We start from the raw sequence: 25,023 nt of genomic DNA, 5'->3' as shown, positions 1-25,023 counted from the left end.
ATAAGTCTCTTACTTCACCTGCTGCACACTTTAACTTCATTTTGATTTCGATTCACAAGTTTTCCAGGGATTCGAGCCAGGACTTGAGAGACAGCCAGGAATGCAGACAGTCACACAGAACCTGCTCCCATGCAGTGCCCTACGGGACTCTGCATAAACATTGGCCCTAAGTGGAGGCAAGCTGCAGGCGTGTGGGTAGCCTGAACAAAGGGAGAGTGACTGCCAATTACCCCTCATCATCCATCAGAAACCCATCCATCTACCACCCATTAAAACAAGGCCAATTGTTCTGCAAACTACTGGCGGGGGAGCTTTGTCATTTGAAGATAGTTCTCTGCTTTGATGGCACCCAGATACATGCACCCACTGCCCATGCAGTATGTTTAGTCTGAGGCAGTGCTTAATTTATAAATTAAAACGTGCCGGTAGCTATCCTCTGAAACAAGTGGCTGCTGCAATTAAATGTTCAAGCACAGAAGACTGAGGCAGCATAATCCTAAAGGTCTCTCAAATCCATTTACAGCCACTCCCTGCCCCTTCAGCTCACTCTTACAGCTTTCTGCTTTCACCCTTTGAGACGATTTTCCATCTTTCGCTTCTTTCATCTTTCCCATATGTCTTGTGCATGCAGTAAATGCTAGATGCCAGCCCGCAAAAATAAGTGTATGTGCCCCCCACCAGCAACCACCAGCTCAAATTAAACACTGGTCTGAGGGTTCACTGAGGTGCACCCATGTAACATGAGTGAAATTGCAGTGAGAGCCACCCAGTCTGCCCTTCCCACAGTGTCCACATCTGGAATTGGCCCATTTAAATATCCTCACCACTTCTGAAAGGCTTCAGTTCCAATGTTCCATCTCTTTCTGGCTATAGTTATCTCATCATCCTTCTTACTGGTGCAAAGGACATACATCAACATACCACACCTTCTTAGTTTCCGGATTTCATCTATGATGGCCACTGATTAAATCACAAAGCATATTCACGGACAGGACAGCCAACTGAAACAGCAAACATATTTGAACACACACACACACACACAATACAGTGGGCACTGTTCTCTCTTGTAAATCTGCACATAGATTAAATGCTGATGCAAGATTACACCTACAAGGAACCAACTCAAATAATACTTTGTACCTACGTCAATAACAAATGCACACCTCGGACATTCCACTGTGATTCAACATCAATGCGCACTGTGGGAACTGAACTGTTTAACCTTTTCTAACCCTTTGCCACAAGGGGGAATTTATCAGCACTGCCATTTCACTACCGAGGAACTGAGGCACATAGTAATTTATTATTTCACTCCTAGCGTAGAAAAAGAAAATATCAACAGTTGGCCCTGCATGCTAGGCTGCAGTTCACAGACGTGCCTTGTAAGTACAGAATACATGTTTACTTTAACATACAGGCATGTCTAAATTGCATGTCAGCATTAGGTCATTTTTAGGTTTCGCCTGCACCAGCAATGTGCTATTGCAATCTTTTGTTTAAAAGAAAAAGAAAAAAAACAAAAAAAAAAAAAAACGTAAAAAGGGGCTTGGAACCTGTCCGATAATTACCTGAACTCACCACTGGCTTAGTCCAATGTTGCTCTAATTTACGTGCTTCTGATTGCCCAGCACATCGCCTGCTTTCACTTCCTGCTCTCTGCTGCTTTGCCGTTCTGCTGTCCATGCTGTTGGGTGGATTCTTGACCAAATACTCCAACCGGTCACGGCCATTGGGTACAGGTCAGTGTGCTTTCTCTCCACAGGTATCCCCCATCCCACTCTGAAGATACTTTTACCGCGTAAATGCAGAGAGTCAGTCATTTGTGTCTAACAAACTTGTTTGACACAGATTTCCTACCACACACTTCAGTGCTGCATACAATTCTATATTATTTGACACCTGTTGGCATGCATTTCAAGAAAACCTACTTAGCTGATGCCTTTTTTAAATTTTAACTTTTAAATACAAACATCCGTATCCAGCCAGAAGGCTACCAGCAGTATGTATGGGCTATATGCACCAAGGCCACTTCGTTGAAATGCTAACTACGCGGGTACTCTAGTTAGAGTCACCTTGTGATTTCTTACACCTTTATATTCCAGCACCGACAGAGTCCGATATCCGTCTGTCCTTGAAGGAGCTGAATGTTTAAACACATAAATAAAATGGAGTGTTTCTGAGATGTGTTGCTGTTTTATGTGAAGTCCAATACTGAATTAGAATATAAGAGCATTAGCTGTTGTGAATCACTGGCTGAAAAGAAAAATGGGTGCCCACACGGTCTTGAACCGGGCACCTTCCGCGTGTTAGGTGAACAATCACTACGCTACGGAAACCTGACATGAGACCTAGAAGCAGCGTGATCTGTGATAAACGCTCTGCACCAAATGTAGCTCGTTACACACAGTGTGCTGACTATTGTACACATAGGTCTTTTACTGGATGCACAGAAATGAGTGTTGACCAGATACGAGGTCTCTCACTGAGTGACTAGAACTGAATGCTGCACTGATAGGAGATCTCTTGCTGAATGCACAGAAATTAATGCTGCACTGATAGGTCTCTCACTGAATGCATACATTGAAATGCTGTAAAAGCACCATGCCTCTCACAGAATGGACACCACTGAAGGCTGCGTGGATCAGTGATCTCTGTTCACATCTAATAGGCCTCTCACTGAACACTCAGCAGTGACTGATGCACAGAAACGAGGTCTATGTTGACAGATTAGAGCTCTCACTGAATGCAGATCACTTAGCCCTAAAGGTGATATCTACTGGCTGTGTCAATACTTGTTAAAATATTATGGTGGTGTTGCAGCAGATATGCTAATATGAGAATATGCTAATGATTTGCATATACATACTAATAAGAGGACGGATATTAATAAGTGAAAATAACGTGTAATGTACAAAATGTGCCCACAGGGAGTGGCCACCATCTGTGCTAACAGTACTGAATAATGTGAAATGTTTTCAAGTTTTGTATTAATATATCATAATTAACGATATAATCTATGTTTTGTAATGCCATACGTTCTTAGTTTAACCAAAGGCCTAGTCAGCTCTGAGCCTTGCCTGCTTAAACATGGAGACGCGATGAGCTGCCGCAGACTGGAACTGGAGAGAAGAACCTCGAACTGTACAGAGTTCAATGATGAGCTCTGCTAAGAGAAAACTGCAAACTCACCAGCGGACAAGAGACGATCAGAACAAATTGATACAATTATGTGTAGAGTAGGCTGAATGTACTTTCCCAGGACTTGAACAATGGAGCTACAGACCAAGAGCTGGAAGCAACAATTTTGTTACCTGAAGAACCGGATGATGTGCTCATCGAAAGAAGAACCAATCATGTTAATGGAACGTGACTCTCAAACTAACGTAGACAAGTGGTAAACAAAAATTATAGGTTAGAGTCATAACCCCTGATAAGGTTGACCAATGGGCAAATTGTGGGAAGGACTGAGAGACCCCAATAAAAAGTCATGACTTGAAGGGAAAAATCAGAACGGAGGGGCGAAAGTTGATGACGTCAGGAGACGCTGTCCGAAGTGCTGAAACTTGGGCTTGCTTCTGTGAGCCTGAGCCTTGCTGATGACTAATGACCTGGAGACAAAGTCTGACTCGTTGCTGATCTATCTTGGATAGGTAGCTATAACCTGACTAATTAATTAATGCTTTTCTTTCTAGGTACCAACTGCGCTGTTTTAAAAGATTTTTCTTTTCTAGATAGATTTTCCAATTAATGATTTTTGACTGAAATGTTTTAGCACGAAGACCCACATGCTGATGTTAATCTGGAGATAGGTAGGCTGACAAGGGTGATTTAGACTGACTGACTTATATTGCTTAATCATTCGATATTTCATGAATTGCTATTGCTTTGTTTAACGTTGATTGCATATTAATAAAGTGATAAGAATTCATTGCTTATGTTGCTAATAAAGAAGCTGGTTGTTGGTGATGTACGGACCGTGCGTGGTCGAAGACTCCCGAGTATATTGACAAGTGTAGGAGACACTTGGGTATATGTTGTAATCTGCCTGGTTTAGTAGGTTGATCTGGCGTGGTCAACAAGTCTGAAGGAATATAGGTTGAATAAAAGAAGCTTCGACTGAAATTTGGCGAGTCCTATGTGCACCAGGACAGAACCAAAGGCCAGTTGAGAGTAAGATTTGCGGGTCAAATTTTACTTGCGGACGCGGGGGACTGAGAAAGAGGAATAGCTAAGGTCCCAGAGTGCACCTTCTAGTGAAAATCTGTAAGGTCCCTGAAGCGATTGTGTCCCTTCCTGTAGTAAACCAGCGGATTTGTTTTAGTTATTATTTGATGGATACGCCTGCAATATAATTGCATTAGTCGAATGAATTTGAGTTGAGGAGGGCGACTGTGTGTTAGTGTGACGTCAGTGTGTGCCACGCTGGGATAGGTCGGTTACTGAGAAGAGCTGCGACCGGATTGGCAGCCGTCCGCAAGAGGCAATTGGTGGAGCAAATGGGTGAAGGGAATCTTGGGAGTAAAAGTCATTTCACTTATTGAATTGTAATACAGAAAACAGGCAAAATTAAGTTTTTCAAGGCTTTTAGGAGTGCGATGAAGGGTGAATCTTACATTAAGGCTTCAGTGGGGAAACCAACCCCCCCCGGAGGATAGTCCAACACATCTTGTGATGACAGAAAGAGCCGCAGGTGCTTTACAAACAGAAGGAGGACAGATACCAGGGGTAGTACAGAGTACACCAGTTACAGGAACGAGAGCAGAAGCTCAAGTGCAGGTGCCTACACCTTCTGCACCAGGAATTTACCCGAACGTACCCACTCTTGAGACTGTTTCAAATATTTTGGTGCCGAGGGAGCAGGTGCATCCGCAACCAATGCTAGTTCAGACCAACTCGACTCCAATGTTACTACAGTCAGCACAGACACAGAATATGCTGGGACCTAATCCGTTAACGGGGATATCAGTGGATCTCGCACCAGTTATGAATCAGGCAATGGGAGTACCACTTAGACAAAGTGCAGGTTCCAGTGTAGCTCCAGATGTAATATCGCTACCGATTACTGTTGGACCAGCGGTACCCTTATATGCCCAGAAGAAATCAGAAGCAGGGGGACAAACAGAGATATCACAAAGTCTGGTGAGACGAGGAACGGGAGACTTAGTACATTCAACATCATCATCAAGTACTTGTCCGGGTGAGCTTAAATCTCCTGTGGGATTTAGTCCTCTTGTGGCATTACCAGATGCAAATCAGAGTATGAGACTTTTAACACCACAAGTCGTAGGGACAGGGATACAACAGCTGTCTGCGACTTAGTGCAAGTAACATTTAATTACAAGGGTTAACAGCACAACAGTTAACTAGTTGGCTGGATAGTTTAAGTTCTTCGCAAGGTGTTTCGGGGGGGGAGAGCAACTGAATCGGGTAGGACTAAATATTGAGGCAAATTAATTGGTCGAAGGAACAATGGGATTGAATAGGTTAGAATCATATACTGAAGAAGAGCAGAGGTATTTGTGACCGAGGATTACAAAGGAAGTGGGAAAATACACCAGAAATTAGCAGAAGTAGCAGAAAAACATGACATTGATCCTAAGACAACAAAACATTTGAGACAAAGCTACAGATTAGATTTTGAGGCAAAAGATTTCGAACACATGAGATCAGCAGGAATGAAAGCACATCTAAGAGACGTACTGCAGAGTGCGCAAATTTGGGGAGCACAAGAGAAGTGGGAAGGCAGATGGGCGAAAAGGAAAGATAAACGGAAACGAGACTCAGAAGGGGAAACAGAAGTAGTAGAGAAAGTAGAAGCGGTTTAAATGCTACCACTGAGGGAAATTCCAGGAGGGCAATTTGTTCATGTTCCTTGGCATCGAAGTAATATATTGTCCTTCACCAATTATTATCCTAAATTGAGAGAAAAGCCAGTTGAATGGTAACAACAGACAGAGAGGTTTGTAAAACTTTTCAAATGTTTGGGGGGAAGACTTGAATACCTTGTTTGAGATAGTGGTGCCAGCCGACTTATGGGTCGAATGTAAAAGAGCAGTAGACTGGCCAACAAGTGAACCTGAGAGGCATAAGATTACAGGCGCGCCGTCACCTGAGGTACTGAAAAAGTATTATAAGGTGATTGAGTTTCTCAAAACTAGGATTTCCCCAAAAAATATTGATTGGCAGAGAATTGACAGGACGGTTCAGGAAACCAAAGAGTCAATACATACCTATTATGAAAGATTACTAAAGGCTTTCAAGGAGAACAGTGGTAAAGAACCAGTCGAACGAAAAGACATGCTGCATTACGTGTTCAGATTTGTTGAAGGGTTGAGACCTGAAGTAGGACAGATGATTAAGAATCATTTGATTTGTTGGCAGGCAAAGCGGATTGATGAGGTGTTGTAGTATGCCAAATACTGTAGTGATGAGATTGAACTAAAGAAAAAGAAGTTGAAGGAAAAGGCAATGGTGATACAGATTAAGGCAGCACAATCAGGAGTGCAAGGAGCTTTAGTGCTGCTGCAACAGAGAGCTATCGCATTTCAGCCTCAAGCAAGGGGTAGAGGACGTGGTATGGATGTGATGCGTGGTCCAGATCTGAATTCAGTGGTTGTTCAGAATGACATGCAGGGGATGAAAAGAATGTTGCCATGTCACCTGTGCGGAAACGTGGGACACTGGAAGCGGGAGTGCCTGTTAATGGTGCAGGAAGGAATGATTCAGCAAGGTGATGTTAGTACAGTACAAACAGTGAGCGTCCCCACAGTGAAGGGCCAAAGTCCCGGTTGTTCAAAACCGAGGTCAAAACTTTTTACCAGTTCAACAGATGCAGGTGCCACAAGCACAATATACTCTTTAGCACCGGTACAGCAGCAGATTTCTATGGTGCCTAGACAGCAAATGCATAAACCCCAAGCCCCGCTGGAGCAGCAACAGGTTATGCTTACTCAACAGGTCAATGGTCAGAGATCAGACAATAGTAACAATACAGTACACCAATTCCCATTTCACAGTGAGGATGAAATAAACAATAAATGGATGAGTGACAGTTCGGATGAAGGAGCTTGTATACTTGCTGCATCACTAGAGGTAGATCAGAGAGGGCCATTTGTGAAGGGAAAGGTAATGGGACATAAAGGGCCAAGGTGTAACCGCCGTGCGGCCACACTCCCGCCGCGCCCATTCGTTTCCGCCCGCCGGCCCAGCGGGGATATCAGCCGCAACATGGGAGCTGGCTCCTAATAGAGCCGGCGGTGTTGCGGCCGTGCTACGGGTGCAGCTGCACCCGTCATGCTTTTCAGCAGTGTGGGGCTGTGCCAGGGAGCCCCTGCACTGCCCAAGCCAAGTGCATGGGCAGTGCAGGGGCCCCCAGGGGCCCTGCGACTCCCCTTCCCACCAGCCTTTCCATGGCGGTTCCTACCGCCATGGAAAGGTTAGCGGGAAGGGGACTCGTGATCCCCTGCCCAGGCGGATTAAAACCGCTGGGACGACCGTGGCGGGAAACAGCAGGTCCCGCCGGTGCGACCGCAGCGGTCGTAATCGGCAAAATTGCACCGCTAGCCTGTTGGCGGTACAATCGCCGAAACAGCCCTGGCGGTCTTTGACCGCCAGGGTTGTAATGAGGGCCAAAGTGTCATTCTTTGTCGACATAGGAGCTACATGCTCTACAGTAAGGATTATAGAAGTACCAGATTTACCTCTTTCTGGAAGGACAGTGCAGGTTGTGGGAGTGGAGAATAGGCAATTAATTAATCCTATCACAGAACCAGTACAGATCGAAATTGGAAATTATACCGGACTGCATAGATTTGTGGAATGTGACTAAAGTCCGGTATCCTTGTTAGACAGAGACTTATTGTGCAAGACCAAATGCTCCATAAATTGTACAGATGCAGGAACAGAAGTTCAGACAAATAGTGAAGATGAGGAAGAGCAGGCATCAGCTATGGTTCTTAATGACGCATTTGAAGAGTACCATTTGATTGAGATTTTTCCAATGTTTACTTTGAAGGAATTGCATACATATTTACAGGGAACAGTGAAGGAGAAGGTTTGGGATTCGACAGGAAAAGAAGTAGGTGTGATCAAGGATGTGGAGCCAATTAAAATCACTTTGAAGCCAAATGTTGAGTTTCCAAAACTTACACAGTACAATATGCCACAGGATGTGTTGATGAAAGTGGCACAAATAACTGGGGATTTCTTGAAGCAGGGTGTTTTGAAAGAAGTGCTGAGCAGTCCACGTAATTCACAGATAAATGGGATTGAAAAAGCCCTGTGGGAAAGCGCAAATTGGGCAGAATTTGCGAAAGGTGAATGACATGGTGGTTAAGTGTTGCCCGATTGTACCCAATCCAGCAGTGATACTGTTTCAGATTCCATGCGAGGCAGATAGGTTCACAGTAGTAAATCTGTCACAAGCTTTCTTTTCAGTACCACTTCACGAAGTTAGTCAGTTTCTTTTCAGTTTCAATTTCCTAGATAAAGTCTACAGCTGGTGTAGGCTTCCACAAGGGTAAACGGAGTCACCGTCCTCGTTTAACCAGATTTTGAAAAATATTTGGAGTCATTGGAATTACCTTGCCAATCGACACTTGTACAGTACATTGATGACTTATTGATTGCGTCCAGAACAAGGGAAGAGTGTAAACATGATTAGATTATCCTACTTAATCATCTGGGGGACTTCGGTCACAAGGTCTCACCTGCAAAATTGCAATACTGTCAGAAGTCTGTCAAATACTTGGGTCATCAGATTGAGAAAGAGTTGAGAATTTCCCGAGAGAGGATTACAATGATACTGCAGAGAAATCCACCGACTTCCCAGAAAGATGTGTGCATGTTCTTGGGAATGGTTGGAAATTGTAGACAATGGATTCCAAATTTTGCTGAGATTGCCAAGCCTTTGCAACTGTTGACTCATAAGGGAGTTACAGATCCCATTACTCTAGATGAAGATCAGATGAGGGCTTTCACTGAATTAAGAAAGAGTTTGTGTAGAGCTCCAGCATTGGGAATGCCTGATTACACAAAGCTTTTCACATTGGTTTTTCATGAACGTGATGCTTGTTCTTTGTCTTGACACAGGTCCATGGAGGTGCTTATCGCCCAGTAGCCTATTTTTCAGCTACCTTGGACCCAGTTGCAGCAGCTTTACCAGGGTGTCTGCGTGCAGTAGCCGCAGTTGGTCAAAGTCTTTCCCAATGTGAAGGGGTAATCATGGGATACCCAGTGACGGTAATGGTGCCAGATTCAGTCGAAATTTTGCTGACAAGAACAAAAACCCAACATTTGACGGGGGCACGACTGACAAGGTATGAGACGAGCATATTGGGAGCTCCAAATGTCACTTTGAAAAGATGTACAATGTTAAACCCAGCAACATTACTGCCAAGCCAAGTGATACTGTTGAAGTTGAAAAAGAGGAAGACATAGATTAGTTTAGTTTTATGGACTTATAAAGCGCGTAGTTACCCTAAGGCATCCCAGCGCTAACATAGCATGACTACTACCAGAGACAAGGAAGATCCAGAGAAATTAGCTACAAAAAAGGATATAGTTTTTTGTTTCTTCCTAAAAAGCCGCTCTGAGGGTTCATGACGGAGCTCGGAGGGAAGAGCATTCCAAAGGCGAGCGGCCTTGATGGAAAAGGAGTTGGCTCCCCAGGATCTCTTGAACCGAGAGATATTAACATGTCAGAAGGAAGAAGATCTCAGACTTCTGGAGGGGGCGTAGATAATGATCTGTTTTCTAAAGAACATCGGACCCTTATCATGGAGAGCCCTGTGAACAATGCACAGGGCTTTAAAATGAATGGGCGGCTTGATAGGGAGCCAGTGGAGTATTGAAAAAGTCGGCTTCGCAGACAGATGTCTGGGAAGATCAGTGAGAAGCCTGGCTGCTGCATTCTGCACTGTCTGCAACTTCTTTATCACATAGGCCGGGGAACTTAGAAACAGAGAGTTCCCGTAGTCAAGACGGGAAAGAATCAGGGTCTGTCAAGGATTCTTCTGGCCGTGGAGGGTAGAAGGTTAAAAACTTCCTAAGGACTCTTAAGAGGCCAAAACATGTAGAAGAGACTTTGTTAGCTAGAAAATCCATAGTCAAGCGAGAATCCAACCAAAAGCCAAGGCTTTTTACCTGAGCTTTGGGAGGAGGAAGATTGTTAAAAGTTTCTGAGTACGGTGAGAGGGGGGAGGCTGGGGAACCATTACCTAAGACAATAACTTCAGATTTTCCATCATTAAATTTAAGTTTAGATTGAATCATCCAGTCTCCAATGTCCTTCATACAGCAAGAAAGATTGGCCGCGGATGAGTCCCCAGAGCTAGATAGCGATACCACAAGCTGGGTATCGTCGGCACAGGTGACCAAGGAAAAGTTATAAGGAACAATCACTTTAGCCAGTGGGGATAGATAAATGTTGAAAAGAGTCGGACTCAGGGAGGAGCCCCGAGGGACTCCACAAGTCAATGGAAAAATCTCAGAGAAAAAGGCTTGATCCAAAACTTGAAAAGATCTTCCTTTAAGAAAGGCAGAGAGCCAAGACAGGGCTAAACCTCCTATCCCTAATTCAAAGAGCCAGCAGCAGAGAAGATTGTGGTCCACTGTATCAAAAGCTGCGCTAAGATCAAGTAGAATGATGGCCACGTAAGCCCCTTGATCCAAAAGTTGACGGACTGACTCAGTCACCGTAAGGAGAGCTGACTCCGTACTATGATGAGCTCTAAAGCCCATTTGAGTAGGGTGGAAGAGCTCATGGCTCTCCAGGTAACTGGAGCATGATTGTCTTGAAGTCACAGATCTCTGTACAAAACCTAGACCTGATATTAGAGACACTCGACTGGAAGAAAATTATCAAATTGTTTTTGTTGATGGTTCATGTCTTAGAGATGGGACAGGCACATTGAGTGCAGGATATGCTGTGTGTACTATTACAGGAACACTAGAAGCATCTTGGCTTCCTGGTGTATATTCAGCACAAGTAGCAGAATTAGTGGCTCTTACTAGAGCATGGTATGTCTCTACCAGGCTGCAAGTGACAATATACACAGATAGCCAATATGGATTTGGAATTGTGCATGATTTTGGTCAATTGTGGTGACAAAGAGGTTCATGACCTCCAGTGGAACCCCAGTACGAAGCGGTGACAAGATAAAAGAGTTGTTGAATGCAATACAGTTACCTGAAGAAATTGCTGTAGTAAAATGCAGTGCACATCAGAAAACACCAGACTACATTTCCTTGGGAAATGGGTATGCGGATCAGGTAGCAAGATTTTGCGCCCTGAACTGTATTTCGTTCAAGGATAAGTGGGAACTAATGCAAGAAGAAGAGACCAATTGTGCAAATTTTGCTCTAAAAGTAATTGACACTCTAGAGGAATTGAAAACTTTGCAAGAAAATGCAGACAAGGAAGAGAAAAAGTTGTGGACAAGGTTGAAGTTTATGCAGAGGTCAGATGAAATCTGGGTTTCTGAGGAGGGCCAGATGGTGTTACCGAATTGTTTGTTATCTCAGATGGCTCGGTATTACCATGGTCAGGCACACATTGGAAGGGATGCCATGATTAGGTTGTTCAAGGTTGATTGGATCAATCCAAAATTTAGACAAGCAGCTGAGGCAGTGTGCCATAGATGTGTGATTTGCCAGCAGTTGAATGTAGGAAAAGGGACAGTAGTAAATCTGAGCCACATTGGAAGAGCAGGAGGACCATTCAGCAGAATGCAATTGGATTTCATTGAAATGCCTGCATCTGGTGGACTGAAGTACGTGTTGGTGATTGTGTGTGTGTTTAGTTATTGGATTGAAGCATACCCCACACGCAGAAATGACAGTCTCACAGTTGCAAAGTTATTGCTTAGAGAGCTGATACTAAGGTTTGGATTTCCGATCTCTTTAGAATCAGATAGGGGAACACACTTCAATAACGAAGTGATCAAACTCCTATGTGCAGCACTCAATATTGACCAGAAGCTACATTGCAGCAATCGACCATTGGTAGAACAAATGAATGGTACCCTACAGTCAAGAATTGCCAAAATGTGCGCAGCCACAAATTTGAAATGGCCAGATGCATTGCCTTTCATGTTGATATCAATGAGAAATGTACCTGACAGGAAGACAGGGTTATCCCCACATGAGATTCTCATGGGAAGAGACGGCCAGCAATACCAGCCAATGCTCTTGTCAATATCACAGATGATATGGTATTAGACTACTGCAAGGGTCTAGCTGATGTGGTTCGATCTTTCTCCCAGCAGGTACAAGCTGTTACTCTGCCACCTATCCATGATCCAGGCCACAACTTGAGAACCGGAGACTGGGTCGTGATCAAAAAGCATGTGCGAAAAACCTGCCTAGAACCGCGTTGGAGAGGTCCATACCAAGTGGTGTTGACGACTACCACAGCTGTAGTGTGCAGGTTTGCCTAATTGGATACATGCAAGCCATACAAAAAGGTGGTGAGTCCCCAGGATCATGAAGAAGTGTTGTTGAGAACACCAGCGGCAGCGAAACGAGTAATTCTGCCTGAATCAGAACCAGAACAAGTTGAGCCGGAGGTGGACTCAGAACTAACAGAAGAAGGATCAATCACCCCAGTAAGAGACGAGGGTGCGGAGAATTAAGAAGCACAACGTACAGACAATGCAGAAAAAACCGCTAAGAGATCCATGCACAGGAGAAGTACTAACGCAAACTAGGGGGAAATCGAAAGACAAGGAGACTCCGTGCTAGAGCCTGAGGGGGAAAGAGTTGAGGCAGGTCAAAGCAAAGGTGACCTGACTCCTCCTGAACCCATTTCAGTCCACCAAGAGAAGGCACACCAGACAAGGTGAAGGAGAAAAGTCCTATCTTGAAGAGATTGCTGACAGAAGGTGCAAGAAAAGGGGATAATTGGCCTGGATCTCAGATAGGCAAGAAGAAAGACTTGGTTATAAATGAAACAACAGAGGAAGAACAAGACACCACAATGAAAGATGAACTGAGTGATGGAGAACTAACAAGGGAAAGGAGGTGGAAAAGAAAGAGAGTGGCAAGTCAAAAATACGCAGGACCAGAGTGGGAATACGCCACAAGTGATTGGCAAAACAAGTTTATGTCCTTTTGTTTTGACAGAGAAGTTCTGAATCAGTATTTTGACGCAACCTGAAGAAAAGAAAAAGATAGACTGTGTTGATTGAAATTACTTACGGGAAAAGACATTGATAGCCTGATATGACACCAAAACCCTAGGGTTGACCAGCTGCTAACCTATTTTGACAAAGGAAGAAGGGGTCTTGTCGTGTGAAGTTAAAAGTGCGAAGAAATGTTTTTTAAAAATGATTTTTGAATTTTTGATCTTTGTGTTTCATATTAATTAGGACTTGAAAACTCTGCTTAATGATTCTTTACAGATCATGGCTAATTTAGATAAGAACGCAAGACATATAAGATTTTGTAGATATTTGAGTGTTAGTATGGCGATTGTGTGTGGAATACTGTTTGTAATAATGATTGTGGGTATGTCAATTCATGAAATGAAAGAAATGAGAGATACATCTGTGCATGAAACTACTACACTAACAACTATAGAAAGGTTCAAATTAGATGAGCAATATTTGCATGATTATACTAACGCAAGGGAAGAATTGTCATCTAACGTCTTTATCGTCTATTGAGTGAGTATGTGGAAATGATGGATGCAAAAGATTATCTTGTGTGTACACAAATACCTTCCTCTGTAGAAGAAGGGGTTACTTATCATAGTCTACCTTTGACCTACGGTATAACTTGTAGTCTGTTACTAACACACTTCTATAATCAGGAGTACATTCAATACTTTTATTCTAATTATGATTTAGTATTTTCCTTCGTTCCTATAATTATTAGATATATGAGTAAGATAGCTAAGGATCACAATATAGTACTAGTTAGGGGATTCTTTGAGCCTACACTAACATTTGGCACAGCTTATGCGCATCGTAATAATTTGACTTGCTTATTAACTCCCATGGAAAAGAGCTTTATTGGGCATACTGACGATAGGAGAAAAGCTTTAAAGAAAAATTAGAAAAAGTATTAGAGAAAAGGACGTACAAAAATGATTATGCTTACACTGCTATTAAAAGGCAAGGGAAGCTAGCTTTAGATGCAATACCTGTAGGGAAGCTTTGTATATACAGGACAAAATAACGCATTGACACTTTATTTGTGGGAACGAGTGAATGTAGGCATGTGTTTTTGTTTCAGAGTAAATGGACGTTCATGTTGAATGGTGCTGACCCTGTGATTCCTGGAATCTATTACATTTGTGGACTTAATGCTTATTACCGACTCCCTAAGAGATGGTATGGGGCATGTTATTTGGGAATAGTATTCCCTAAGATCTATCAAATAGATGATTTGAAAAAGATACCAAAAATGAATGAGTTACACCAGATGAGACAGAAAAGAGAAACAGCCTCTGCAATAGTAGGGAATATTTTTGGAGCAGTAATTCCTTCATTAGGAGTTATATTAACATAAAAACAAGATTTGAAAGTTGTCAACTATAGTGGATAATAAGCTAACTAACTTTACAGGAGCTATATTATTACTAAACACTGAATTAGATGTGGCTAGAGCTATGACGTCTAAAGCAAGCCTGTTTTGAACATAATATTGGCAAAAGACAGAGGAGTCTGCAAAATTATTAATGAGAAACATTGTTGCTCTTATATTCCTGCAAATGAGAAAGAAGAAAAAGAACTGCTCACTAACTTAACTAATGCGAGTAAGGATTTAAAAGCGTTGAAAGAACAAGGAGTTTGGGAAAAAATGGGAAAAGGATTTGCGACACTAGGAAATTGGTTCAGTCAAATTTGGGGTGGGATATTGTGGAAAATCGTTCAAGGAATATTAATTGTGATCACTATTATATTAGGATTATGGGGGCCATGCAAATTATGGCACAAAATTCAATCAAAAAGCAGAGAATTAACATTGGAAGGAAGAACAGCCCAGAAGAAGAATCTATAGGGAAGATAGAAACACAAGAAATCAAAATGTAACTGAAAGTAACTTGTAAATGCTTGGCGAGAAAGGTGTGATGACACATTTAGTCATCAGAGGAGGGACTGTTGCAGCAGATATGCTAATGATTTGCGTATACATACTAATCAGAGGAACAATATTAATAAGTGAAAATAACGTGTAATGTGCAAAATGTGCCCACAGGAGTGGTCACCATCTGTGCTAACAGTACTGAATAATGTGAAATGTTTTAAAGTTTTGTATTAATATATCATAATTAACTATATAATCTATGTTTTGTAATGCCATACGTTCTTAGTTTAGCCAAAGGCCTAGTCAGCTCTGGGCCTTGCCTGGTTAAACATGGAGACGCGAAGAGCTGCCGCAGACTGGAACTGGAGAGAAGAACCTTGAATTGTACAGAGTTTAACAATGAGCTCTGCTAAGAGAAAACTGCAAACTCACCAGCGGACAGGAGACGATCAGAACAAATTGATACAATTATGTGTTCAGTAGGCTAAATGTACTTTCCCAGGACTTGAACAATGGAGCTACAGACTAAGAGCTGGGAGCAACAATTTCATTACCTGAAGAACCGGATGATGTTCTCATCGACAGAAGAACCAATCATGTTGAAGGAACTTGACTCTCAAATAACGCAGACAAGTGGTAAACAACAATTATAGGTTAGAGTCATAACCCCTGATAAGGTTGACCAATGGGCAAATTGTGGGACAGACTGAGAGACCCTAATAAAAAGTAATGACATGAAGGGAAAAATCAGAACGGAAGGGCAAAAGTTGAGGACGTCAGGAGACGCTGTCCGAAGTGCTGAAACTTGAGCTTGCTTCTGTGAGCCTGAGCCTTGCTGATGACTAACGACCTGGAGACGAAGTCTGACTCGTTGCTGATCTATCTTGGATAGGTAGCTATAACCTGACTGATTATTGAATGCTTTTCTTTCTAGATACCAACTGCGCTGTTTTAAAATGTTTTTTCATTTCTAGATTTTCCAAATTCATTATTTTTTATTGAATTTTTTTAGCATGAAGACCCACATGTGGATGCTAATCTGGAGATAGGTAGGCTGACAAGGGTGATTTAGGCTGACTGACTTATATTGCTGAATCATTCGATATCTCATGAATTGCTATCGCTTTGTTTAACGTTGATTGCATATTAATAAAGTGATAAGAATTTATTGCTTATGTTGCTAATAAAGAAATTGGTAATCATGATATGGTTGAATAAGGTTTATGATTAGAGTTGTAACTAATAGGGAATAAACAGAACTAACTTTCATATGAGTCATGGTGGTTTTTCCTGATTAGATTAGTTCATGGTATTTTAAGTTGATTAGATTGAATTGTTGAAGTCTTCTTTTACTCGCTACACTTGACTAGGATACCTTATGCGATCCGAAAAATTCATCGACCTATACGCGTCCCCTTGTAAGTTTACTTACTAAGGACAAGGCACGCTAACAGTGGGAAGGTCACTACCGTCCAATTCAGACTTCCTTTTTGCTGTAATACCTTGGGGCCATACTACCAAAACATCTACTCCTGCCTACGGGCGTGGATCCTCTGGCTCGTCCTCCTCCCAACAGTCATCAGGTCCAGATTCTGCACACAATGTATTCATTATTAGAAGACAAAGAGAGAGCACAGCAAGAATTACCTGTAGTAAGAGTGGAGGAAGAAGGCCGTTGTGTCAATGGTGTCTCCTTCACTGACTTCCTTGACTTCTAACCCACTCTAAAGCCCTGCTCTCTTTCACTAGCATCACGATTTCTCTACCAGCTTCATACCAGGGTCTCTCCTATTTCGGAGCATGCCCGAAACAAGTCAGTTGCTAGTCTGAGCGACCTACATAACTTCAATTCCTGTCTCTGTTTCACCACACCCCTTCTAATTGTATTTACTGCCTAGCTCAATTCCATCCCTTACTCGTCCTACCTGTTGCAGCAAATCCAGTCTCCTTCTCCCATGAGTCCAATCTTAACTACCACGCCTGTGCTTTCTTCATATTTTATTTTTCCTTTCATCTTCTCACATTTCCTCTATCTCGGTTACATGTTGAGACACTATTATGTACAGAGCTTTCAAGTTTCCCAGTTCAGGTAGCTATCCAGTCCAGGTTTTTTAATCTGCATTCTGGGATTTGTGGTGCGCTTGATCCCGTTATAGAACTACTCAAACATGGACCTGGAAAACATCACCGCTCTGAGTGACATCCGTCTGTCTCTGTCACTCCCTATACATTGCAATTGTAAACTGCCCAAAACGCAAAATACTGATGATCGTAAATCATCAATAAACATATATTTTTCAGGGCGTTTAAACAGCTTCTAGGCTGCGCTTTGCACATAATAATCCGTGTCTTGTGTTGCTAAACCTCCACACCTATACCGTTTCATGCCATTGTGCAGTATACCCCCCAAAACGCGTAGGCGTTTCCATGACACTGGGCTCCACTTTAAATCTCTGTAGAGCAGAGGTCTCCAAACTTTTTAATGCCGCGCCCCCCCCCAGTTGAAAAATAAAAATCATTGGGCCCCCCTCAGAATTTTTCACAATTATTTTATAAACATGGCAATGTTTAAATATGTCTAAACCTATTTAAACATTGTAGTTAAGTACTGTTACCTTTTTAAAACTGAAATAACATGCTTCTGCTTAACAGGCTTTTGTTTTATCTGTATAATATTTATTTTGGCCAGAGTCTGGGGCCCCCCCTGGGATCACTTCAGGCCCCCCAGTTTGAAAATCTCTGCTGTAGAGAAAGAGTTCACGCTCACCTTCAATCTCGTCAGAGTTTACAAAGCTGTCGACGCCCCCCTTTCCCTTCACACCTGCTTAGTGGCGCCTCTATGCGTGAGGACCCAGCCCTGTCCATTTACCAAAAGTCATTTGCCCGCTGGCATTCTAGCCGCCCCTTACACATTTAAAACAAAACATCATATCAAAGAATTCAATGTGCCTAAAGAAAAAATTATTCAAGGTTACTGGCAGAGCATGCGTTCACTGTTCAGCTATATAGAAATAATTAAATAAATGAAACAACGCAACTACAAGTCCCAGAGTCCAATTTTCTAAACCCACAACTAATGCCTGTCACCCTCGGCTTTTCTGTGACCTATTGCATCCACTCACTTGTTTTCTGGGTTCCTCCATTTAGGGGATCAGTCGGTCGCGTTAAAGACTGAACTCCGTTGACCGTGTCAACGCATCTGATATACGTCTACTTTCCTGTAAACACGACAAGCATGATATAAACCTTTGCTTTCAACCAATCCAGTAGGAAGTAACATTCTAATTGTATTGGAGGGGATGTGTATTGACCTTGGATTGGCTTGAGACACTGCTACTGTGATTGGCTAGGCGATTGATGCTGCTTCAATACCACGCTGTCTCCACCAATGACATAAACTTGTTGCCACTTTCGCCCTCTTCAATCTTTAACGCAGTGAATTCTCGTCATCTTTGTGCCAGCAGACGGGGAGCAGCTAAAGACAGAACACCGGCTCTATTCTGCAACAACCTAGTGCTCGCCGAGTGAGCTATGCCTTTAAGAGACACATCTTAAGCAGAATATGTAAATGATGCAGCAAACATGTTAAAATAAGAGATGGACGATCCAACAAATTAACAGGGGAGAGCGTAACCAGAACCGGGCCAAGAGTCGGGTCTGGATATAAGAGCTCGTACACGAGCTGAGCGTTGAAAATATTTGGCATGGAAATCATACAACAGGGATAGTGTTAAAATATGATAAAGTGTCTTCAAAATTAAAAAAAGTGTATTTTGTTAACAGTTGCATGTGTCACTTTAGTACATCAGATTATTTTAGATGTATTCATTGAAAGAGGGTTTTTAAACTTGCAGTTAGATACATTCCTACCCCCACCCCCATGGTAATGCTATTACTGAACTAAGAGCCAAGTCAGGGATCCTATGTACTCTGTATGTGGTACTGATTCTATAGTATATAAGGAGCAACATTATAGCCTTTTAAATCAAACATGGGAGAGGTTCTTGTACAGCACACATAGTAAACTCACATATTTGAAGGTGCTATCACATTTGATTATGTTGGAGGAAAATCTATCAATAAAGTAAGACAAACCAATTTTTCCCAATAATATGATTTTAATCAATCTATCAATTAGGAAAATCAGCCAGTCTCAAAAAGAGACCGAAGTCTGAAGTTCAAAGTTCTGGATGACAAGTAGTGGTATGTATACTGTAAAAGCCCCACAAAAAACACAATTTGCAAATTCCTATATGATGTAAATAGCAAGCTGAGCAGATAAGATATTGTCAACATATGTAAGTATTTCCAAGAAGTGTGTACGTGTCCATATTTAGCAGAAGCCCCCTATTGTGTTTTTTTTGTAGTTCTCAGAATAGGTGTGAGATAACAGAGAAAAATATTTTTGTTTTTCTGCATTGCAAGTGCTTATCTCTTTTTTGACATCATTGGGCTCAGCCCAGCCTATCTGACTTTAAAATATTCTCAACAGGCTTGCACTGAGGCAGAATACACCCTTGTTCACACCCTGTGCTCGATGACAATGCAAAACTATTTTCTTCTGTCAACCTCTCGGTGTGTTTCTTAAAACTAATGTGCACTATGACCTATATATTTCTGCAGACCCCTCAGTTATCTTTTTCAGCAAATCCAGTTACTAGGCTTAGGCCGGTTCATTACTTACATAGGTTTTAAACTATTCCTCACCTGAAATGATTGTTTTGGGATTTTATATTTGTGTATATGTCTATAAAATGTATTCCTATTATTTCCCTACATCAATAATGAACAAAAGAGATGATCAGTGAAATAACGTTTTTGCCTTGGATCACACAATTCGGTCAAGCAGGGAAGCAAAGATTGATCCCAGATTTTCCAGTTTCACAACGTTCAATTTGGCAACGGGAGAGGTATTGCTTTATAACATCAAAGGTTAACACATTTTCCTTAATTCTTAGAGGATTAGATCAGAGCTTGGGGACAGGCAGAATCAACATTTTATCTTTGGCAGTTTTACATAGTTAGATCATTGCCCAAGAGCATAAGAGTGCTTGACAAAAAACATAGACTGTGTTACCCTTTTCTTTGGGCACAGGAAGATTTGCTGGGATTTGCAGGTTACTGACCCAAAGCCAGGATTCAAACTTCACCATCGCCTCAGGTGAAAGATCAGCTTGTTTTGGTTTGAGGCTTGTAGAAGACCATGAACAGAGCCAGGGCAAGGCATGAGGGTTGAACTTTCAATGTCTCCTTCACCTTCAGGAAAAGTACAGTATATACACTTTCAGCTTATCATAGATTATTTCTTGAACACCTAGGTTCAGTTTAATACATTAGGGTATATCATTACATTGACATAAGTGAAGAGCAAATTTTTAAAAATGAACTTTTCCCCTCCTACAATGCCCTGACAATACTGCAGTAGTAGATCAATGGGTGCCAGCGTGTCATACAGTATAGGAAATGCAGAGGATCCTGCAGGATCTAGCAGCTATTAGTGAGTTGGATCCAGGCTGGACCAGTGAAATATGGTGAATTTGCCCTGTTGTAATTTGCACCGGGAAGCATTCAGCAATGCCCACACATTGTCTGCTTACAGTTCTGAGAAGCAATACGAAGACAGTTAAAGGACTTTCTTATTTTCATTTCTAGCTGGGCCGAAAACAAAGACCTAATTCAAGAGGCAATAAGCCCTCCTTGTCACGGTTTTCAATGGGCTTACCGTCGAAGTTGAGAAGAGTTGGGGAACGACCCCGGTTCCGGCAGGTTCTGCTCTGGCTGAGGTAGGGGCGACCCCTTCCGGTAGCCACGGTGCTGTTTGACAATAGCAAGCCACTACAGTCCGTGCCCTCCAGAAGGAGTCCCAGAGGAAAAACCCCAGTAGGGTAAAAAACCTCCAACGAGAACTCCCTGAAACAAAAGGAGGACACCAAGGCGTTAGAGTTGAAGATCTGGAGTACAGGAAGACTGGAAACGAAGACAGGTCAGGAAAATACTGGATTCGTAGGAAGAAACCAGTCAGAGCGTGACTACCACCAAGGAGTGTTGCAACGCAATGAACAAGCAGCTGGATTCCCCTTATATACCTCTAGGCAGGAAGTAGGAAACAGGAAGTAGAAACACCACCATCTTGGATTGGGGAAAAGAGTATAATAGTGAATCAGGTACATGCGTCCAAACAAAGAAAAACAATGCATGCTGGGAAGAGAGGAAGTGGGCAGCATGCTGGGAAAGGAAAAGGCAGGCATAAAAACACCACCATGTGCAAGGGTTCGGCTTTTGCCTGGAGACATTGGTAAGTGCCCAAAGTACATGCTGTAAGAAATGTAAAGCGCACTAATGCGCTGTGCGCGACAGGATCAAGACCTAACTCGAGGTCTTTCTCCCGCCGCGTTTGTCTTTCCAATAGAGACAAAAGAAGGGGGCGCGGCGAGTGCTGCGACCCCTGAACGAACTCGCGGCTTTCCCCGCGGCCTGTACGCAAGCCGCAGCTTCTCCCGAGGCTCGCACACAGACCGCGGCATGAAGGGAATGCCGCGCTGCGGCGACCCGAGCCCGTGGCCGCGGCCGCCGTAGGAGCCGCGGCGGCCGTGGCGTGACAGTATGTCCCCCCCCCCCACCGAGGCCCCAGGTTTGTGAGGGAAGAGTCGAAAAAAGCGACGGACCAAAATAGGGGCATGAACTGAAGGGGCATCCTCCCAGGAACACTCACTCATAGTGTAACCTTTCCAATGAATAAGATACTGGAGGCGCCCATGGAAAAGCCGAGAGTCATAGATTTCCTGGACCTCGTACTCGGGCACATTATCAACCAACAGAGGAGGGGGACAGGAAAATTGTCTGTGAAAAGGATCAGGAAGGTAAGGTTTAAGTTGAGAGACATGGAATACAGGGTGAATCTTCCACGTCCGAGGCAGGCGAAGACGCACAGACACTGGGTTAATCTTTTTGAGAATTAGGAAGGGACCATAAAAGCGGGGTTTGAATTTGTTCTGAGTGAGTCGGAGAGGTAGGAATCTAGAGGAGAGCCAGACTTTATCCTGGACCTGATATTGAGGAGCCGCACAGCGTCTCCTATCTGCTATCCTTTTCATGCGAGACTTAGTGGCCACAAGGTTGGACTGGATAACACGTTGGATACCTCGTACCTGTCGAACATAGGAGGAGATGGCAGGAAGATTGGAATTATCTCTCAGGGGAGATGGAAAGGCCTTGGGATGGAAACCGTAGGAGCCATAGAAGGGAGAGACCTTCGAGGCGCTGTGTATGGAGTTGTTATAGGAGAATTCTGCAAGCGGTAAATAGGTAGCCCAATTACTCTGCGTAGCATTGCAGAAGCTACGTAAATATTGTTCGAGACCTTGATTGAGTCGTTCCGTCTATCAATTGGTTTGAGGGTGGAACCCAGATGATAAGGCCACTTTGATTCCCAATGTCTTACAGAATTGATTCCAGAATCTGGAGATATATTGAGGACCCCTATCCGATATAATGACCTGAGGTAATCCATGAAGCCGAAAGATTTCTTGTGTAAAGATTTGACCCAATTCTTTTGCCGTTGGTAACTTTCTTAAGGCCGTGAAGTGAGCCATTTTGGTGAAGGAGTCTACGGTTACCATTATTACGTGATTTCCCATTGAAGAGGGTAATGCGCACATGAAATCTGTGGAGATAGTGTGCCATGGGCCTGGGGGAACTGGTAGTGGGCGGAGTAATCCTACTGGTTTGGTACGGGGTGTCTTGGCTTGAGCACATATAGGACAAGATGATACGTATTCCTCAATATCTGTCTTGAGTGTTGGCCACCAGAAGGAGCGAAGCAGAAGTTCTTGAGTAGCTTTCATTCCTCGATGACCCGCGATAGGGGAATCATGGCACATACGTAAGGCTTCAGGCTGTACTATTTTAGTGGGTAAGAATAGGGCCTTATCATGATAATAATAGCCTTGATCTATATGCAGTTGCGGACGCAACTTATTCAGCTCTGTCTCTTCTAGACTGGCATATTCGGACTTGACTTGGTCTAAAAAAGTCTGTAGTACCCCAATGATCTTATTATCGTCAAATAGGTTCTATACAGTAGAATCGTTGCACTCAGGGTAACGTCGGGACAAGGCATCCGCCAGGATGTTCTGAGAACCTGGGATGTAAGTGATATAGAAGTCATATTGGCTGAAAAAGAAAGCCCATCGAGCCTGCCGGCTATTTTGACACAAAGTTTCTTAAGCACTGTAGATTTCTGTGGTCTGTCCGGGCTTCAAAAGGTTCTTTTGAGCCCATCAAAAAGTGTCTCCATTCTGTGCAAGCGGTTTTTAAGGCGAGTAATTCACGTTCTAACACGGAATAGTTCCGCTCAGAATCGGATAAAATGTGTGACAGGTAGAATACAGGGTGTTCTAAATCATTATCATCTTGTCTTTGCAATAAGGCAGCCCCAATGGCTCTTTCTGAGGCGTCTGCGAGAACAATGAACTGTTTGCTGGTGTCTGGGTGTCATAGAATAGGGGCTTGAATAAAGGCTTTCTTTAAATCCTGAAAGGCTGACTCTGCGTCTTGTGTCCAACAAAAGCCCTTCTTTAGATGTTCTTTTTTAAGGGTTTGAGTAATGTAGCTGGTTCTCTGGGCAAAGTCTGCTATGAATTGTCGATAGAAGTTGGCTAATCCCAAAAAACACTGAGTCTCCTTGATGGAAGAAGGAGATGGCCAATTCAATATAGCTTGCACCTTGTCTGAATCCATGGCTACTCCAGTTTGGTTTATGCAATACCCCAAGTATTTTACTTCCGACTGATCAAACTCGCACTTTTCAGGTTTGCAGAATAAATGGTGTTGTCGGAGTCTCTCTAAAACTTGCCGAACATGCTTAGAGTGTTCCTCTGGATGAACAGAAAAGATTAAAATGTCGTCGAGATACACCACTACTGTTTGTTGCAAAAGATCAGAAAAGATAGAATCCATGAACCTTTGAAAAATGGAACGGGCATTGGTGAGTCCGAATGGCATTACTCTATATTCATAGTGACCAAAGGGTGTTCTAAAAGCGGTTTTCCACTCATCACCCTCTTTAATTCTTAGAAGATGGTAGGCTCCTCGAAGATCCAGCTTGGTGAATCTCTTTGCCCCTCTGACTGCTTCTAGGATGTCCTTTATGAGGGGTAGCGGGTACTGATCTTTAATAGTGATCTTGTTTAATCCTCTGAAATCAATACAGGGACGCAAATCTTTAGTTTTCTTAGGCACAAAGAAGAGAGGAGCCCCCGCAGGTGAAGAAGAGGGAGTAATCAACCCGCTTTGTAGGTTCTCATCAAGGTATTCTTTAAGAATCTGCTTCTCCGGTTCTGTGAGAGAGTACATTCGCCCGAAAGGAACCACTGTATCTGGTTCTAAAGGGATGGCGCAATCGTATTCTCTATGGGGTGGCAGTTCAGGTTTTTCTGGCTTCTGGAATACATCGGCATATTCCTGATAATGCCTGGGAACTCCCTGTAGGACGTTAATAGAGCATCCCACCTTAGGGGGTGCTGCTAAGAGACTTTTTGGAGACCAATAATCCCCTGCGGGATAGCAGTGGTGTTGGCAAAAGTGAGAGGATAAGGAAATAGTTCTTGTTTCCCAGTTGATGTAAGGGTTGTGCCGTGTGAGCCATGGAATTCCCAGGATCATGACGTGGTGTGGTGATGAAATTAAATCAAACGAAAGATTTTATTGGTGTTTCCCAAACTGTAGACAGAAGGTAGGGGTGGTATATTGTACGGGTCCTGAGGCCAAGAGTGATCCATCCACTGTGTGTACCTGTTCTGGTACTTCCTTAGGTATTTGTGCTATCTGTTGTTTTTTGGCCCAGGCTTCATCTAAATAGATGCCACTGGCTCCGCAGTCCAATAAGGCCAAGGTTCTTTCTTCCCGGCCATCAGTTAAATGAAGGATAACTGGTAAAAGAAAAAGAGCAGTTCCTTCCTCCCTGGAAGAACAAATGGAAGGTATTTCACGATA

General features: G+C 43.0%; 1 protein-coding gene across 3 annotated transcripts in view; it reads right to left on the bottom strand.

Annotated features, from left to right (window-relative positions):
* CCS (copper chaperone for superoxide dismutase) overlaps window positions 1-18,289 on the bottom strand; it is a 782,455-nt gene extending 764,166 nt beyond the window's left edge. For all 3 annotated transcript variants that reach the window (XM_069207828.1, XM_069207830.1, XM_069207829.1), the window contains exon 1: window positions 18,153-18,289. In XM_069207828.1, the coding sequence (XP_069063929.1) occupies window positions 18,153-18,173 (21 nt within the window). In that variant the 5' untranslated portion in view covers window positions 18,174-18,289. The remainder of the gene's footprint in view (window positions 1-18,152) is intronic.
* Window positions 18,290-25,023: the final 6,734 nt, after the last annotated feature.

This window comes from Pleurodeles waltl, chromosome 9 (genome assembly GCF_031143425.1).
Source record: "Pleurodeles waltl isolate 20211129_DDA chromosome 9, aPleWal1.hap1.20221129, whole genome shotgun sequence".
Classification (NCBI taxonomy): Eukaryota; Metazoa; Chordata; class Amphibia; order Caudata; family Salamandridae; genus Pleurodeles; species Pleurodeles waltl.
Note: the sequence above shows the minus strand (reverse complement) of the source record. Positions and strands in the feature narration are given on the sequence as shown.